The sequence below is a fragment of the Geotrypetes seraphini genome, chromosome 12, assembly GCF_902459505.1.
Source record: "Geotrypetes seraphini chromosome 12, aGeoSer1.1, whole genome shotgun sequence".
In the NCBI taxonomy this organism is placed as follows: Eukaryota; Metazoa; Chordata; class Amphibia; order Gymnophiona; family Dermophiidae; genus Geotrypetes; species Geotrypetes seraphini.
The window spans coordinates 60,126,158-60,146,889 of NC_047095.1; the positions used below are offsets into that span (position 1 = coordinate 60,126,158).

The window sequence follows — 20,732 nt, forward strand, 5'->3', positions numbered from 1 at the left end:
TCTTCCGAGAAGGGACTGTCTATTTAATGTCAAAATTGCATCGCTGTGGACGTCCTTCAGCACTATAGAAGTGATAAATAGTAGTAGTAATATTACATTACATTACATTACATTAGAGATTTTTATTCCGCCTGTGCCTTTCGGTTCTAAGCGGATTACAAAATTGGAAGAGAACTGGACATTTCCAGGAATATCAGGAATATAACAAGTTTACATATCAGGAATATAATATGTTTACATATCAGGTTTAAATCACAGGTAAGGATAGCAGTAAGTTAAGGAGATTATTACATAGTGCTGAGGAAGAAATATTGGTTACATATGGAGGTTGCTTACATGGCGTTGAGGGATGTTGTAGGAATGATGAATATGAAGGAGTAATTGTGTATGTGTAGGCAGGAGGTTAGAGTGATGGTAGGTGTTTTTTAAATAGAAGCGTTTTGATTTCTTTTCGGAGAACTTTGATGTCTGATGTTTTGGTCAGCAGTTTGGAGACTGTTGGGTCAATTTTCGCTGCCTGTGTCGCTAGAAGGTTATCGTAGAGTTTCTTTTGTCTGGTACCATTGAAAGGGGGGTATGTGAATAGGCTTTGAGCTTTCCTTGTTCTGTGTGTGAGGTTGCGGTATAGGCGGTTGTTTAGGTAACTTGGTGCAGCTCCGTGGGTTACTTTGAATAGAAGACAGTAGAATTTGAATTGTGATCTTGATTTTATTGGAAGCCAGTGAGAGTCTAAGTAAGCATTTGTGATGTGGTCGAATTTGCTAAGCGAGTAGATGAGTCTGAGGGCTGTGTTCTGAACGGTTTGTAGTTGTTTTATCATGTAGTTTGGGCATGATAGGTAGAGGCTGTTGCAGTAGTCTAAAATACTAAGTACCAGGGATTGGACAATGATTCTGTATTGGTCTCTGTCGAAGAATTTTCTTATTTTTCTAAGGTTTCGCATGGTGTAGAAAGCTTTTTGGATGATTTTGTGAATTTGTGTCTGCATTGTACAGCGTCTGTCTAGTTGTATTCCCAGGATTTTGAGAGTAGTCTGTATAGGGTATAGTCTGTATAGGGTAATAGTAATAGATACTCTCCTATAGTCATTAACTCTAACATGCTGTTAGTGAAAATATCCACGTAGTACAGTCACACAATGTTGATGAAAAAACTTATCAAACATATAAGCCAATGGTCTTCAAACATTTTTAAGCTGGAGCCATTTTGAATTCTAATGAGCTAAAGAAGAGCTACCAAATATCTTTTCATGTGGATTCATGACGCTGCTGACCGGTGTGTGTTAATATCCATCCCCACAGCCCACCTTCAAACTTCATTGGGGTATACCCTCAACAGTTGTGAGTATTTACAAACTCATTCTCTTGTTTTTTGAGAAATGCCTTGTCCTTCAAGCATGCACTCCTTTTTCCGTTTCTGACCTGAGCCTGCTTAGAGAGGCAGAGTAGAAAAAAAGCCCAGAAATACAATGAGGGCCACCAAAGAGGTTTCTGGGGACTGCCATTGGCTCTGGGCCTCGCATTGAAGACTACTGATTTAAGTAGTCTGTCTCAAAGTGCCATGTTGAAAAAAACTTATCAAACAATATAAGCAGTCTGTGTCAAAAACTTCTGTGCTGCAGCTCCTGTTTTCTAACTTACATGACACATTTCACCTAGTGGTTCCCAGAAATGGACTTTGCACTGAGTTTTGTTGTCATTGCTTAGAAGGCTGATCCTCATGATTGAAAATAAACATCTTTTATTCTGCAGTAGAGTTTCCCTAGCCTCTGAAACAATGACAATGAAATGGCAAGAAGTCTGGTTCTGGAGACAGCTGGATATCATATAAATTGGACGACAGGAGCTGCAATATATAAGTTTATACATATATATATATAGTCTAGAGAATGACATGGGGGACAAATTTTTCCCCGTTCCACCGAGTTCTTTTCCTGTCTCTGCTCCATTCCTGCAAGCTCTGTCCTCATCTGCACAAGCCTCAAACACTTTAAAATCATAAGTGTCTGATGCTTGTGTGGTTAAGGCAGAGCTCACATGAATGGGACAGCGACAAAACTCGTGGGGATGGAATGGGGAAATGACGGGGACAAATTTGTCCCCATGTCATTCTCTAATATAAACTGCTTATATTAATGTTTAACAAGTTGGGTTTTTTACACCATGGCACAAAACGTTATGAACATTGTGTGACTGTTTTGCATGGATATTTTCACCTGGATCACTGTTGAGTTAATGTTTATAAGATAGTATCTATGATTAAAATTGAGTCTGTGTAACAGGAAAATAGTCACGGGAACAAGGGTGAACAATATGAAATACCCTAAACGTTTACAGTGTCTTCCTTATTTTATCCAGTAAAAGCCCTACTGAACACCTATCCTTTATTGTTAACCCTCTCCTCCCCACACACACTGATAAGCTCTCCATATCCACTGGGACATCACCCCTACAATACCCCTTCAGTTTTTGCACTTTCCAGTCTGCCATGTTCTTCATGTTCGAATACCTTGCTTGGCAGCAGGAGAGCCACCAATACAAATGTGTGCACCTCTGAAACATCAGTCACCTGAGTAATCCCTCATCCCCCAATAAAAATTGTGTCTAGTCTATGCTAACAACAAATGTTACGACTGTATATTGATGGTTTGGATTTAAATTTTGAGCATATCTCATTTTTTAAATATTTCTCTATTTTATTTTATTTTATTATATATATATTTTTTTTGTCTAACCTAAGTTTCTCACAACTTCAATGGAACATACATCACTCCATCCTATAATATTCATTGGGGGGGTATATATTGTAAGAAATGGTTTCCGAAATATTGGGTATATCCTTTTATAAATATATTAGAGGTATAGGATGGAAGAATGTTTGGAAATTTGAATGAGGGGGGAAGTATATAATAAAGAATTATAGTTAATATGGGTATTTAGGGTATTGAAGAATGGATTGACTGCAGGAGAATTTAGTGTTGGTTGCAAGAAAGATTAGAGAAAGAAAAATGAGTATGTTATTGCCTGTGGGGAGTTTATTTTTTGCTCAGTAATATGTGCGTTTCGAAGTTTGCATTTGTGTTAGGGGAGGGGAGGGTGGAGGATGGGAATAGGGGGGATGGGGAAAGAGGGGAGGGGGGGGAGACTCATATATTGGTTTAAGGAAAAAGAAAAAATTTATATTTTATGTTTAAGTGGATTATATATGTATTTTATATTTTATTTGCAAAATGGGTTTTAAAATTTTTTCTTTGAATGTAAATGGCCTTAATCACCCTATAAAAAGGAAAAAGGTATTGGAATATATTAAACAACAAAATATAGATATATGTTTCTTGCAAGAGACACATTTGTCTGGAACAGAGTCTATGAAGCTGACAGATAAGTGGATAAAACAATGTTTATTTGCACCAGCGGTAAAAAAGAAGGCAGGAGTTGCAATATTGATTAATAAAAAATGTTCAGCAACATTTAATATGGTAAAGGCAGATCCTCAAGGAAGGTGGGTACTTGTTGACATGAGCATGGGCAATATTACATTGGCGTTACTAAATATATATGCCCCTAATTCGAATCAAAGTGAATTCTTTAAATCTCTACAACAATTAGTTTTACCACTGGCTACTACTAATTTAGTGGTGGCTGGAGATTTCAATGCTGTTATAGATCCAATAATGGATAAAAAGCCTAGTAGAATAATGAAATCAATGGGATTAGATAATTTGGTACAAGTATGTAATTTAAAAGATATATGGCGTATTCTTCATTTTAATGATCAGGAATTTACATTTTGTTCACATGTTCATCAATCGTTCTCAAGAATTGATTATATTTTTGTTTCAGATCAGATGGTACAGCAAGTTATAAAAGCTGATATAGAACCAATAGTAATATCTGATCATGGTGGTATATGGATAGAAGTTAACTTAGTAGATCCAGATAATTCCAAACCTGTATGGAGGTTTGATAATACATTGCTTGCTGATTCTAAATTTTGCACAGAATTTCAAAATAAAATAAATGAATATTTTAGACTTAATGATTTAGAGGAAATTTCGATTGGAATTTTATGGGATGCTTTCAAAGCAACTATGAGAGGACAAATTATATCATGTTCTGCATATAAAAAGAAACTGTTAAGAAAACAATATGTGAATTTGGAAAAAGAAATTAAGAATTTGGAATTAAAATTGGTTAATAAATGGGAACAGGAGACATTTCAAATATTGTTAAAAAAATGTGAATATAATGAAATTTCCTCTGGGTTAGTAAGGAAAGATATTTTTGCTCAGCAGGTGGTGTATTATGGTAGTGCAAATAAGGCTGGAAGATTATTGGCAAATTATTTAAAAGCAAAGAAAAGGAAGGAGAAAATAAGCATAATTAAAGATGAGTTTGAAAATTCTCATTCTCAAATTGGAAATATATTAAAACAATTTTTAAAATATTATAAGTCATTGTATTCTTCGGAGTCTTATTTAAATAAAGAGAAAGATGGGATGGATTTTTTGAGTTTAGTTGAAGGTCCTAAGATTCCTGATCATATAAAAAGAAGTTTAGATAAACCTATATCATTAAAAGAGTTACAAATGGCATTGAAATCCCTTAGAATTGGGACCGCTCCAGGTGGAGATGGATTTACAGTAGAGTTTTATAAAGAATTTCAAATTTCCCTATTACCGTATTTATTAAAATTATATCAGGATCAACTGAATAAAGGTTGTATATCAGGCACTATGGCAGAATCTTTAACTATTGTTTTGCCAAAGCCAAATAAAGATCCAAGATTGGTTTCAAACTACAGGCCTATATCTTTAATAAATGTAGATGGTAAATTATTAGCTAAGATTTTAGCATTAAGATTGGCTAAAGCTCTTCCGCATATAATAGGAATGAATCAAACTGGATTTGTTGCTCAAAGACACTCTTCTAATAATACTAGACTGGCATTTCAGATGTATTATTTAACAAAGCAAATTAATGATCCGGCTTTTTCGGTTTCACTAGATGCTGAGAAGGCTTTTGATCGTGTAGAATGGAGTTTCATGTATCAAGCTATGGAATGGTTTGGTATTGGATCCGGATTTATACAAATGATACAAGCATTGTACAGCTCCCCAACTGCTCGCTTATATATAAATAATAATTTTTCGGATGCTTTTAAGTTGCAGAGGGGAGTTAGACAAGGTTGTCCATTATCTCCTTTGCTCTTTGATATAGTTCTTGAACCCTTATTATTAGCTATTCGACAGGCAAAGGACATACAGGGTATTCCATGTGCTGGAGTGGAATATAAAGTATCTGCTTATGCAGATGACATCTTGCTTCATTTGAGGAATCCGGAAACAACAATCCCATGTCTACTGAAGGTCATAGATACATTTGGAAAATTCTCAGGATACAAAATAAATTGGACTAAATCAGAGATTTTACCTTTAAATGTGCATTGTACAAAAGGTATACTTGATTCTTTCCCTTTTATATGGAAAGAGGATGGAATAAAGTACTTAGGTATTTGGCTGAATAAAACACTTGAAGAGACAATGAGAATAAATGAAAAATTTTTATTACAAAAAGTTACAGAGTTGTGTGAGCAATGGAATCCTTTACATTTGTCCTGGTGGGGAAGAGTACAAACTGTTAAAATGATGATTTTGCCTGTGGTTTGCTATCAATTGGGAATGATACCAGTGTTTTTTCAGGGGTCTTTCTATAAAAAATTAAATAGTATTCTGGTTAAATTTATTTGGCTGGGTAAAATTGCAAGAGTGGCTTTAGTGTCTTTGCAAAGACCAATTGAGGAGGGTGGGGTAAATTTTCCCAATTTTTATAGGTATCATCAGGCCTATATCATGCGCCAAGGTATGTATTGGGTCCTCCCAGAGCTTTTGGAACAATTACCAGAGTGGTTAAGGGTGGAGAGATCACTTATCTTTCCACTTAGGCTTGATCTTTTGCTTGGTATAAAAGTGCCTAGAATACGTAAGGACAATAGAGTATTAATGGATACTTGGAAAACATTAAGGTTTGTAGACAAATTAACTACTGATTCTATTTTAAAATCGAAACAACAGACTATTTGGGTAAACTCCAAGATACAAATAGGCAGGTTTAAGGTTGTCTGGAAAGATTGGATTAAAGCAGGTATAAGATCATTAACGGAAGTAATTGATAATGGTAAGATGCTTGAATTTTCACAATTGCAACATAAATATGGTCTGAATAAAAAACAAAATTATAAGTGGTTGCAATTGAAGCAGGCTATTCAAGTGGGGTTCCCTGAATGGAAATCTTTAAATGATCATTACAGCTTAGAATTCTTATGTTTCCAGGCAGATTTTCTGGGTCACCAGGCCGCAAAGTGGTATAAAATTATATCTAATTATTTGAATAAGAAGCCTAAAAATGGATTAAGAGATATTTGGAGCATTGAAATTAAGCATCAGATTAATGCATCTCAATGGCCACGTATTTGGTCTTGGAGAATTAAAGGTACGATGTCAGCATCTATTAGGCAAACATGGTTTTTTTTTGTTGCATAGAGCATTCTGGACCCCTACTAGATTACAAAAATTAGATTGCTCTAAGTCTAATAGATGCTGGCATTGTAAAATTGAAGTTGGAACTCTAGACCATCTTTTATTTTATTGTCCATGTATTCAGGCATTTTGGATATCAATATGGGATCAAGTTAATATGTTGATGGAGAGTCATGTGGCTTTATCCTATGACACAGTGATTTTTGGAATGTGTATGAGGGCCAAATGCCAAATATCTGCAGCAAAAAATAAATTATTGTTGATTCTTATGGGAGTGGGAATTCAACAGATAACAACTAATTGGAAAGACTGTTCTAGATTGAATTGTAATTTTTGGTGGAACTTAGTTTGTCATCATATGTATAAGATGGAAAGATTTCTTGCGATACAGAGGGGGTATTTTAAAAGATTTCAAGAGGTGTGGAGGCCATTAATTGAATATTATAACGAGTAAAGTTTATTCTTTTTCCTTAGGGGATAATATATAGAAATGGGTGGGATGTGAGGGATAGGGAGGGAAAAATATTGGAAATATGTTGTTATGAAAAATAAGGAGATATATGTAATAGGATGGGATACTTATTGTTGTGCATTACTGGGTATAATAAAATGTTTAAAGTGTTTGAGGAAGAAGGATGGGGGAAGGGACAGATTTCATGTCAGATTAATTGTATTATCAAAAAGGGATGTATAATTATATATAAATTTGGAAGGAATATTTTATTGATATGGAAAAGGGTGGGAGGTGGGGGGGAATAAAAACATGTATAATAATATTATTTAAGAATGCCAAGTGTGTTATGTAAATTAATTGTAATAATACTGTACACTTGTTGAAAGAAATAAAAAGGAATAAAGATTTTAAAAAATATATATATATATTTCTCTATTTACATAGTGTATGTACTATTTTACAGAATTTTTGTAGGTATGTAGGTTTATGCTACCATTTTTAAAAGGGTTGTTTGCTTTTGAGACATGCATAAATTAGCAGTTCAATGTTTATCTTGTGTAAACCTCTAAGGACCCGATGCGTAAAAGCTTGCTGTGGAAGTAAGACTAGTTGTAGCCACTTTACTTTCAAGATAGCTCAGCCTCTGATGCACCAAAGAGTTCTTGGTGGCTGTCATCAATCACGTTAGCAGCCACTGAGAATCCTATGCAAATGCATTACAAGGAGCTTATTAGTATTAAAATGAGCACTCCATGTAATGCACAGCAAGGAATGCCCAGCTCTTACCATGCAAACATTTCCGGTTGGTCTGGTGCTGTTGGTGAATTTCCTGGCAGGAGTGGTTTGCCTCAATTTGAGCAGTTTACTTCAAGTTTTAGTCTTATGTGTGTGTGTCCTGTACCTAACAGCCGCATCTAAAACCCATTTGTACAGTAACTTAAAAAAAAAAAAAAAAGGCTTCCAAACTTTCAACAGCAAAAGAGGTCTCAGCTGTGACTGGAAAATTTTTTTTTTTGCTCTTGCTGCTTACCAGAGCTCCACAATCACAGCTTTGCACTGTACTGGGATTGCACACAAGAACAGTTTCAAGTTTATTAGGATTTTATATACCGCCTATCAAGGTATAAGCGGTTTTTATAATCAGGTACTCAAGCATTTCCCCTATCTGTCCTGGTGGGTTCACAATCTATCTAACGTACCTGGGGCTATAGAGGACTGAGTGACTTGCCCAGGGTCACAAGGAGCAGCGCGGGGTTTGAACCCACAACCCCAGGGTGCTGAGGCTGTAGATCCAACCACTGCGCCACACACTCCTACCGCTCGGCTCTTGTGCATAGGCAGCAGGCTCAGTTCCTCTACCTTTCACTGCAGCACTCACCACAAATAGTGTGCGTATAGTTTGCGTGCTGTTTGTGCTGAGCATTGTCCGGTAATTGTTTTCCACCGGTTTGCCGAAACTCTGTGCATCCTGCCTTAAGCCCCCATTTTACAAAGATATGCATATCTCAGATCCAAGTGCATGCAAACAGCATGGTCTGGGAGTGGTTTGGGTGCTACAAGGACATGTTGCGTTGTGAAAGATTTTTTCCCTTGTCCTAAAAGATCAATGCCAGGAGTTACAAGTGTTCTAAGCATGTTTAGGTTTTGGCAAACTGCTTCTGCTGTTTAGCACTCCACTGGAAGGGATTGGGGTAGGTTGCCCTTAATCCCCCTCAGAATCCAAACATGTAGAGGATACTAATCTCTGTGACTGTGCTGAGAAAGTAGACCTTTCTATTTCTGAAATGGCAAAGATCAGCACATGCACATTTGTTTACATTCTATAAATTAAAATGTTGGTGCCAGTTTTCAACCCACGCAGATTTCCCCCTCTCCCCCAATATGTTTATGCTGCTTCCACTTGGCACACAGCATCTGTTTCTGTTGTATTTTAGAACAGCCTCTATAGCAGCAGATTTTGTTCGAAAATACTAGTGAAACCTGAGATATCCCAACACAGCCATTTTAATTCCAACTGCTACGTCCTGTCTAAAATGAGGTTTCTTATCAAAGTATAGCATACCAGCAGGTTTCAGGGGAATTTGAAGGCATTTTTACCCTTGAATCCACCAGTGACTTTGAAAAGTATAAACTCTTAAATTTGGCTGAAAGTTTCCAAATATTCAGCATCAAGCCTGATTTTACAAACGGTTTTCTTATAGTCACAAAATACGGGACTAACTTTTCTCTTTAGCTTTTTGTGTTTTAATATAAACTTTTCAAAAAGATGCACATTTCTTATGTTCGATATGTACTACTTTATATTGGTCTTTTCAGGCAGAAGATCCATTTGATAGGAAATTAAATCCATTGGTTAATTCTGTGTCAGAATCATCCCTTGATTTCTTCCAGTCAGACCCCTTTATTGATGGTAAGTAAACTTATCTGGCACAGGATCATTGCTTTTTTTATTTTTTAATCAAGAAGCTTAATTTGGTTGGGGCTCAGACCTCATTTGATTCAGGAGGAATGTTTCTCAAGAAACATCTTGTTTCTTTCATGTTGCAAAATAAAGTGGATGTTTGCTTTACCATTAGTAACTATTACATTAGCCAGGATCTATATTACTACCTTTTGGAAGGAATTTGGGGTTAGCCCCTGCCTTTTCAATAACAGTTCAAGATGAGTTACATTTAGAAACAGTAGGTCCCCAGAAGACTTACAGGCAATGTTTGTACCTGAGGGAGTGGAGAGTTAAGTGAACTTGCCCAAGATCATAAGAAGCATCAGTGAAATTTGAATACTGGGTTTTCTGGTTCTAGACCAGTGGTCTCGAACATGCGGCCCACCAGGTCCTATTTTGAGGCCCTCAGTATGTTTATCATAATCACAAAAGTAAAATAAAACAGTTTCTTGATCACATGTCTCTTTAGCTATAAATTACAACATTATGTAAACCTATATTACTTATAATTTTAATGCATACTATTGTCTATTTTCTGTAAACCGCTTGGAATCCTAACGGAGTTTAGTGGTGTATAAGAAATAAATTACATTACATTACATTACATATTATTAAGACTTAGCCAAAAGGAAAGATTTATAAACCATAAAGAGTTTTACCTCATGCAAAATTGTCATTTCTTTAATAAGACATTAACTATTTTTTTCTTCGGCCCTTCAAGTACCTACAAATCCAAAATGTGGCCCTGCAAAGGGTTTGAGTTTGAGACCACTGTTCTAGACCTACCCCTGTAACTATTAGACAACTACGTACTTCACTCCAGAAGAGAGAGAGAGAGAGAGCAGCAAAAAATTGAATTAAGCAATCTTGTAACGTCCTGGGTCCCATCTGTTCCTCTCATTGCATCAATTCTTGTTCAGGCTGGGCACTTTGCCAGCATTCTGCTACTATAAACCTATCTCCTAGGTAACCTTTAGTAAGATTCTTCTGTATATGCTTTATCCAGTTCAGAGCCCCTGCATGGTTCAGCAGGTTTAAGAGCAAAGGTGTCCTACCTCAGCCTTTGCCAGGTTGGGTTTTGAGAATTTCCATAATGAATATGCATGAGATCTATTTGCATACAGTGGAGGCAGTGCATGCAAATAGATGTCATGCATATTCATTGAAGAAATCCTAAATATCTAACTGGATTGTGGCCCTTGAGGACCAAGGATGGACATTCCTGTCTAGCAATTTCACTGAACAGGTTAGTCCTTATTGTTGTAGAAATTCATAGAACAGTAATCTTACAGCAAAATAATTCCACTTCTGTTAGATTTCTCAACAAAAATCTTTGGGGTAGTAGTTATAAGGTAGAATTACCAGCAGTCTGAAGAACACTTTGATCTATTATGTTTCATGGTGTTATAAACAAAGCAAGTTCAAATGATTTTTAGACTTCTACCACAGAAACACTTAAGCTGGCTTTTAAAAAGTTGCGTTAGAGGTTTCTACAGGCCTGCGAGGTAAATGCTCCGATGCTCATAAAATGATTGCGAAGTAATGCATGAAAATGTATCTCATGCATATTCATGGTGAATATCTTTAAAATCTTATTGGCTGGGTGTTCCCAAGAACTGGGTTAAGAACCCCTACTTTAGGAGGAAGCTTCTTTTTGAAAGGATTTGGAAAACTTGATGAGGAGTTTAGGAGATATCAAGGTGCTGTGGCTCCTACAAGACTGTGCACACATCTACCCCGAGGGATGTCATCCTGGGAACACAGAGAGTTTAGTAGGTACACACTGGATAGAGCAGTATTTCCCAACACTCTCCTGGAAAACCACTAGCCAGTCAGGTTTTCAGAATAGCCCTGATGAATATGCATGGGGTAGATTTGCATGCCTGTCACCTCATTATATGCAAATCTCTCTCATGCTTATTAATTAGGGCTATCCCGAAAACCCGACTGGCTGATGGTCCTCCAGGACAGGTTTGGGAACCACTAGGATAGTTAGTGCCACTCAGCCGTCTGTTTGTGGACATAAGTGAGTCCTTTTATGGTGGACGCAGAAGCAACTGAGTGTCCAAAACAAGGATTTCAGGAGTTACTCATACACAGCAAAGAGACCTTGCCTCTGTGCAAGTAAGATGGTAGGAACTTTTCTTTTCTGCTCGTTTTCTTTTCATTTAAATTTGATCTATTTTTCTAACCATTTGTGAGTTTTTTCAATGCTACTACACTTCTCCCTCGGTATTTGCGGGGGATAGGGGCAGAGCTGGACCGCGAATTGAGAAAAACCGTGAATATCTTCTTGTCAGGCTCTGACCCAACCCCGCCTCCCTCCCGCCTTCCCGGTCTTACCTGGTGGTCTATCAGGCTTTCGGGGCAGGAGCAATCTTCCTACGCTCCTGCCCCATGCAGCTTCCAGTATGACACTGTGAGTAACAGGTTTAACAGCCAGGAAACCAAACTTAGGACAGGGGAACCTTTAAAACTGACTTTTTTTTAGGTTCTGGGGTTAGAGTTAGGTTCCCCCACCTCTAAAATCCGAAAATTGCTAAGTTTTAATCCCCAGTGTAGCTCCCTTGGGCTGTTTTTGGCACTAAAATCGCTACTACGGTGACCATCTTGAATTTCCTAATTTGCAAATAAAAGCCTCTATCTGCCTCAAAGCACCTCGATTTTGCTTAAAAACAGGTGTGATGGACTCCTCAGGCCAGGATACCTTGGATTTATGACGACAGTGCAATGGATGGTTGTCTGAGGATCGTCCATGTTCCACATGCCGCATAGTACATGAGGGTGGGCAGGAGCCACTTGCTTAGCCTCCTCTGGTCCCTCGGGAGGTGTTAGTGCCCAGTTGGTCCAAGGGCCAGGGAAAAAGTCCAGTTTTGAACCAGGGAGCAGCACAAGTGTTTCCCCAGCAAAGTGCAGCCATGACATGGCCACAAAACACCAGAAAGGAGCTTGTGAGCGTCCACAGGAGCCATCTGAACATCCTGGTCAGGGATTTCCCCCTGAATTCACCAATATGATATTTGAAACTTACATGATTAACAAGGACTGCAAGGAACTCTCAGGGATCACTGCTCTGCTGGTGCCTGGGATTACCACCCCTCCCCCCATCCCTGAGAGCACAATTCCCCAGCAACAGTGCCAGTGACGACTGGGATGAAATAGGCTTTGTTTCAATGCCTTTACTCTCCCATTCAGGATCTTTTGTAGCAGATGATGATGCTTTGTCTCTAGGGGGCCAGATCCAGATCTGGTAGAGGCCCCTGATTTCGGAGAGAACCCGAATGTGCACAGGCTGTTTAAGCCCTCAGTGCTTTTGGAGATGATCACAGAATGCTTCAAGGAATTAAAGATAGAGATTCCACAGACCTCTTCTGCACAGTGCTTGCTTATGAGCAGCACAATGGCACAGACCAAAATGCTTATGGACCATTGGGAGGTCCCAGAACTATGGTGAAGCTCTGTCCGATGGATGTGGAATTTAACCAGTTTTTTTTGTTACTCCAAAAGTGGAATAACTGGTGGTGCAGGTTACTAAGTGTACCTCCCTTCCCTGTGAAGGAGGCATGGTATTAAACGATGCCCAGAACCCGTAGGCTAGATTTTGTTTATAAGAAGCTCTTTGAGGTTTGAAAGCAGCTGCATTGTCTTTTGTCTCCCGGGCTTTCCAGTTACAAGTTATCTACACAAGGTTTGTTTGATATGTCTTTAGAAACAATAAGCTGGGCAAAGTGGACAGGGCTAGGGATGGTTGGCAAAATAGGCTTGCTAGATTCCTATGTTGCCTAAATAGTCCTTTGTCTATTTTATTTGGCATACGTTTGTGCCCATGTTCCACGTTACCACGTTTCATTTTCTCTGCTTACATGTACAGTGTCTGTTTTCAGCACCTTTTTTTCTGTTCTTACAGATCTGGTCTGACTTTGAGTGTCTGTTTTTACCATCACCCACCAGGACAGGCTAGCCAATTCGCCTTATTTGGGGGACGACTTTTTTGATGCTTTCAGGACCAGGCTGGGACATGCTTTCTCGGCAGTTGTCTATTCAAGGGACCAGATGAGACTTTCTGGCCACTTCCAAATAGCAGTCTTCCCTTTCACAATGGAGTTTTGCGATTAAATTTTTTCCTGTCTTTCTCATTCGGAGACTGTTTTCAGTTCCTTATGCATCGCTAAGAGCTTTACCTCTCTGGCTTTTTTTATAGGGCAGGTTTTCGATACTCAATGTTTTCACCCTGCTCTCAACCCCTTTTTTCCTTGCGAGTCTATTTTGGATCTTGCATAGTCGTTCCTTGGTTTTTTCTGCTGATTGCCCTCGAAGGATTCTCTTCAATTAGTGGAGTTAGGGATTCTATCCCTTTTCTATTTGATTCTCAAGTACACCGGAGGACTGTTATTTTTTTTCTAAGATCTCAGAGCTCTTATCCTTTTTCTGGTCGAGAGGTACTTCAGGACTATTATCTTACCACCCTACTTGATTCTATTATATTTTTTATTTGTTATCCTCTTGTATTTTCCCTTAATGTCTTCTCTTTACTTTTAAGAATTGTATTTCATTCCTCCTCACCTAATGTTATGAATATGTTAAATTGAGTGTAATTTTGTCCTTTTTTAAGTATTTTTATTTATTGTATTGTCACCTAACAAAGGTAAATTTTAAAATGTACATCGCTTAGAAGTTTGATTAAGCGATTAATCAAGAAACCTAATAAACTTGAAACTTGATAAACTTGACTAGTTTCTCCTCATTCAGACCTCATGGCTCTGCTTCCTGAATTTCAGGGAAGCCTCCACATATTCTAATTCATACAGCTTCCAATATATACTTTTCAGTTAAACTCAGCCTTTGCCATTACCAGTATAGATCCTTCCTTTAGGTCTGACTTTTTTTCCCAGACTCTTCATGAAGTGTCTGATTGTGATGGCCACATCTATTCAATCACACGGCCTTCAGGTTTTTTCTTTTTCTAAACATCTGTTTTTTTCCAGGCTGTTTCTTCTTAGGAAGTGGTTCAAACAACATCTCAGACCATCTCCTTTCTTCTGGTTCTAAGCTTTGACTTTAAATTCCCCCTTATTCCTGTCTATATTTCATTGGGGTCCTCCTAGACACCACTCTCATGAGAGTATTTCTTCTTCCAGCTCACTTTCAGACTCTCATCCATCTGTGTCTGCAGTTGTTTCCTTTTCAACCCCTTTCTGACAGACACATGATGGTTCTTCTAAGTAACAGGGTTTTCCCTGTTCCTGTTATGCCACGGGTAGGACTACATTTTCGTACTCCTCAGTGGACTTTTGTTTTCCAGTGATCTCAGGAAAGAGATCGTCTCTCCAAGCATGTATATCTCTGACATCGTCTCATCTGCAGTTTGCTTCAATTATGGCTGATCTCCTCTAGTCTCCCCTCCTTGCATGGTCATTATGACTGATGCATCTTTTTCTGCATGGAGGGTTCATATGGACAATCTGCACCTTCAGGGTCTTTTAACTGCTAAGGAACGGAAATTTCATATCAGTTTCCTAGGCTTCAGAGTGATGTTTTAGGCCCTCATGGTTTTTTCATCACCTACTCTGCCCTCAAGTCCTCCTCCTTTGCACAATCAATCCAGTAGTTATGTACTACATAAACAAGCAAGGAGACTCGGGCTCTCTCCTGTTGTGTCAGGAGGCCCTACACATATGGACTTGGGCTTCTACTTGCAATCTGCTCTTGCTTCATGTCTGTATTCATGAACAGCAGAATTCCATAGCAGACAACCTCAGCAGAATTCTTCAACGACTGGACTCTCAATTCTTCAACTCTCCAGTCCTCAATAGGGCAACCCACAAGTAGACTTGTTTGTGTCTTTTCACAATCATCAGTTGCCCCAGTTTTGCTCCAGACTTTCCTCCCTTCTCCGTCTGACAGCAGCTGTTTTTCTCCTTGATTGTACGGATATGTTTCTAAATGCATTCCCTCCATTCTTCTCTTGTTGAGCATTTTATTCAAGCTCAAGAGAAAAGTAGCCACCATACATCTTTTTTCTCCATGGTGGCCCAGGCTACATGGGTTCTCCCTTCTCTTTCAACTCAGCTTCAGGGAACTCGTACCTCTTCTGATATTCCATACTCAGTTCAATCCAACTCAGAGGTCTCTGATTCATTCTAATCTACACTGAATTTCATTGTCAGTTGCTTTTTCTCGGGCTGCGACCTTCTCGGCCTATTTGTTATCTTCTGGATATCTCCAGGAAACTAGCCACTTAACAATGTTTCCATTAAGAGTGGTCATGATTTTTCTTATTGGTATCTTTTTATCTTCATGTTCTACATTCCTACATATTGGAATTGCTCATGCATTCTTTCTACTTTTGTTGCTTTTTGTCTCGAGTCTATATCTCTTGGACTTCTTTCCAGTGCTATTGCATTTTTTTCCCTTTGTCAGTCGAGGGTCAGCCTCTTACTTCTTCTCCTCTGGCTTCCAGATTCATGACAGGGGTTTTTAATGTGTAATCACACCTCATGTTTTCTCCTGTCATCTGGGCCCTATTGTAGCCCTTTTCACTTGGTTTCCAGGATTATAATAGGGTTTTTTCCCCTGTGAAACCACCTCTCTAATCCCTTCATGTCGTTTGGGACCTTACTGTAGTTCTTTCCAGTTTGTTGAAGCTATTTTTTGGCGGTTCATCTTTAGTTTCTTGCCTGGCAAGTGTGTTTCCTTATTGCTCTCGCCTCTACCAGGAGGGTTGGTGAGTTACCTATATTAGTAGCAGATTCATTCTTCACAGTTTTTCATCATGCCAAGGAGGTTCTTCGTACCCATCCAAAGTTTCTTCTAAACGCTGTCACTTTTCTTTTTACCCAGTCACTTGTTCTGCTTATGTGTCTTTCTACACCTCATTCTCCTACTGCAGAAACTGCTTTATATACTTTGGACTGTACCTGAACTTTGGCCTGCTACTTTGTCCAGACAGAGCCTCAGCGAACTTTTCTCTAACTTTTCTTTTGATTCACAAAAGTTAGGTTATCCTTATTCCAGAAAACGTTTTACGCCTGGCTGGCTGTCTACATTTCATTCTGGTATGCTCAGTCTGGCCTGGCACAAGACAGTCGTGTAACAGCCTACAGAGTTTGAGCTCTGGCAGCTTTTCGTTGCTTTCCTTAGATCTATACCATTGAGGACCTCTGTAAAGCTGCCACCTGATCCTCAGTTCATACCTTCATTTCTCACTATTGTCTGGATTCTTTCTCCAGACGGGATGGGCACTTCGGCCACTCTGTATTTCAAATTATATTTTATTTGGCCACACTCCCACCATCCCATCTCTGTTAGCTTGGAGGTCACCCATCAGTGAGAATATGCTGCCTGCTTGTCCTGGGATAAAGCAGAGTTAATTACCGTAACAGGTGTTATCCAGAGACAGCAGGCAGATATTCTCACAACCCACCCATCTCCCTGGATTGGCTTCTTAGCTGGCGTATTTTAACTGAAGGACCACGTGCCCTCATCGGGCGGGAAGGCACTCGCGCATGCGTGGTTCGGGCTATCGCGAACTTTTTGAATTCTTAAAGTGGCGATGCACTTTTTAAAGTGGTCCATACCGGGACTCCGTCGGTGTTGTCACCCATCAGTGAGACTATCTGCCTGCTGTCCCTGGATAACATCTGTTACGGTAAGTAACTGTGCTATCTTTGTGATTTTTCAAAATAAATAAAATTTCATGAGAACAGTTGTAAAGATGGCATACAGGTTTGGTTGCACATGGACTAACAGATTTATCAATGAATAAACTTTCAAGGATAAGAGTTCACTTTGTGAAATGCATGCCGTGTATCTTTAGTGATTTTTTATTTTTTTTAATCATCAAATTCTAATATATGAGAATAATTTTAAGACTAGATCTAATTATTTTGTTCTTTGTCAGGCGATCTCTTCAAAGATGATCCATTTGGAAAAACTGGTCAGTATATTTGCAGCTTTTCAGATTATTGAGTTGTAAATGTTAAAAAAAAACCTGTTTACCAGTGTGGTGGCAAAGATGACAGCTTTATAGACAAACAGAATGGGATTATCTGGGGAAAGGTGAGACTGGGGGTGAGTATTAGTGCTCATTCTTTACAAGGAAGCTGCTTTGTTTTCAAAGGTATGGGCATGCATCCCATAATACTTATGATAGAAGTAACAGTAAAAATGTAGGTGGGTAAGATAGGCATCAATAATTTTCAGGAATAACATGATTGATGTAGCAGTGTTCAATGTTTGTGAATCTTTTAGCATATTTGATAAGTTAAACTTTAATTTGTAAATAAATTGTCAGAACTGTGGTCCTGAAAACTGTGTTTTAGCCTGTGAATAACCTGTTGTGGTGACATATTTGGAGAAGTTCAAACCACTAAAAGGCTGGTGTAATCCTCAATAGCAGAGACATGTTATTAAAAATTAGCCTGGCTACAATTATAAGAAGTTATCTTTTGGGGGAAGTCAAGTAACCAGTTTCAAGACGGCCACCTGATTGCGTTTCTCTCACCAGCCTTAAACATAAAACCTATTTTTTAGCCTACCAATTGGTTTACTGATAACTAGACTGCACCGAACCATTTTCCTTTGAGAATGTTTTCGAAGTCATCTAAGTCTGATGCGGTATATGCAATCCATACAGCTCTGCTAATACCGACCATGCAGCCTCAATCTCTGACGACTTACAAGCACTAAGAGAACTAATGCAGAAGAATATAACAGCCACAGCAGATATCAAATCTGAAATTAACAACGTCATCCCAGTTAACGCAGTATAATGTTCTCGTTGAACTACTTGAAGAGCAAGTATCGGCCCATGATAACTATGTAAATACGCAAAGCCAATTGAACAAAATAGATCTGCTACAACAAAACATGGAAGATATCTCTAACAGAATGAGATGGAATAACATAGTAGATGACGGCAGATAAAGACCCGAATGGTCCATCCAGTCTGCCCAACCAGATTCAATTTAAATTTTTTAATTTTTTCTTCTTAGCTATTTCTGGGCAAGAGTCCAAAGCTCTTCCCAGTACTGTGCTTGGGTTCCTACTGCCGAAATCTCCATTAAAACCTACTCCAGCCCATCTACACCCTCCCAGCCATTGAAGCCCTCCCCTGCCCATCCTCCACCAAACGGCCATACACAGACACAGACCGTGCAAGTCTGCCAAGTAACTAGCCTAGTTCAATATTTAATATTATTTTCTGATTCTAAATCTTCTGTGTTCATCCCACGCTTCTTTGAACTCAGTCACAGTTTTACTCTCCACCACCTCTCTCGGGAGCGCATTCCAGGCATCCACTACCCTCTCCGTAAAGTAGAATTTCCTAACATTGCACCTGAATCTACCACCCCTCAACCTCAAATTATGTCCTCTGGTTTTACCATTTTCCTTTCTCTGGAAAAGAGTTTGTTCTATGTTAATATCCTTCAAGTATTTGAACGTCTGAATCATATCTCCCCTGTCTCTCCTTTCCTCTAGGGTATACATATTCAGGGCTTCCAGTCTCTCCTCATATCTTCTGGCGCAAGCCTCCTATCATTTTCGTCGCCCTCCTCTGGACTGCCTCAAGTCTTCTTACGTCCTTCGCCAGATATGGTCTCCAAAACTGAACACAATACTCCAAGTGGGGCCTTACCAATGACCTGTACAGGGGCATCAACACCTTTTTCCTTCTACTGACTACGCCTCTCTTTATACAGCCCAGCATCCTTCTGGCAGCAGCCACTGCCTTGTCACACTGTTTTTTCGCCTTTAGATCTTCGGACACTATCACCCCGAGGTCCCTCTCCCCGTACGTGCATATCAACTTCTCTCCTCCCAGCATATAAGGTTCCTTTCTATTATTAATCCCCAAATGCATTACTCTGCATTTCTTTGCATTGAATTTTAGTTGCCAGGCATTAGACCATTCCTCTAACTTTTGCAGATCCTTTTTCATATTTTCCACTCCCTCTTCAGTGTCTACTCTGTTACAAATCTTGGTAATAATCTGCAAAAAGTCACACTTTTCCTTCTAACCCTTCAGCAATGTCACTCGCAGACATATTGAACAGGATTGGTCCCAGCACCGAACCCTGAGGGACTCCACTACTCACCTTTCCTTCCTTCGAGCGACTTCCATTAACCACCACCCTCTGGCGTCTGTCCGACAGCCAGTTTCTGACCCAGTTCACCACTTTGGGTCCTAACTTCATCCCTTCAAGTATGTTCAACAGCCTCCTATGAAGAACTGTATCAAAGGCTTTGCTAAAATCCAAATAAATTACATCTAGCATATGTCCTCGATCCAGCTCTCTGGTCACCCAATCAAAAAATTCAATCAGGTTCGTTTGGCACGATTTACCTTTTGTAAAGCCATGTTGCCTTGGATCCTGTAACCCATTAGATTCAAGGAAGTACACTATCCTTTCTTTCAGCAACACTTCCATTATTTTTCCAACAACTGAAGTGTGAGGCTCACCGGCCTGTAGTTTCCTGCTTCATCCCTGTGACCACTTTTATGACTAGGGACCATATCCGCTCTCCTCCAATCCCCAGGAATCACTCCCGTCTCCAGAGATTTGTTGAACAAGTCTTTAATAGGACTCGCCAGAACCTCTCTGAGGTCCCTTAGTATCCTGGGATGGATCCCGTCTGGTCCCATCGCTTTGTCCACCTTCAGTTTTTCAAGTTGCTCATAAACACCCTCCTCCGTGAACGGCGCAGAATCTACTCCATTTTCTTGTGTAACTTTGCCAGACAATCTCGGTCCTTCTCCAGGATTTTCTTCTGTGAACACAGAACAGAAGTATTTATTTAGCACATTTGCTTTCTCCTCATCACTCTCCACATATTGGTTCCCAGCATCTTTTAGCCTAGCAATTCCATTTTTCATCTTCCTCCTTTCACTAATATATCTGAAAAAAATTTTGTCTCCCTTTTTTACATTTTTAGCCATTTGTTCTTCCGCCTGTGCTTTCGCCAGATGTATCTCTCTCTTGGCTTCTTTCAGTTTCACCCTGTAGTCCTTTCTGCTCTCCTCTTCTTGGTTTTTTTATATTTCATGAACGCCAACTCTTTCGCCTTTATTATTATTATACACCATATTGGCTTCCTTTTTCTCTTGTATTTATTGATTTTCTTCACATAAAGATCCGTAGCAATTTTTATCGCTCCTTTCAGCTTAGACCACTGTCTTTCCACTTCTCTTATGTCCTCCCATCCTAACAGCTCTTTCTTCAGGTACTCTCCCATTGCATTAAAGTCCGTACGTTTGAAATCTAGGACTTTAAGTATTGTGCGGCCGCTCTCCACTT

General features: G+C 39.1%; 1 protein-coding gene across 3 annotated transcripts in view; it reads left to right on the forward strand.

The window, feature by feature from the left end:
- EPS15 (epidermal growth factor receptor pathway substrate 15) overlaps positions 1-20,732 on the forward strand; it is a 312,116-nt gene that overhangs the window by 227,850 nt on the left and 63,534 nt on the right. For all 3 annotated transcript variants that reach the window (XM_033915879.1, XM_033915877.1, XM_033915878.1), the window contains exons 18-19: positions 9,309-9,402; positions 17,336-17,371. In XM_033915879.1, coding sequence (XP_033771770.1) covers positions 9,309-9,402; positions 17,336-17,371 — 130 coding nt within the window. The remainder of the gene's footprint in view (positions 1-9,308; positions 9,403-17,335; positions 17,372-20,732) is intronic.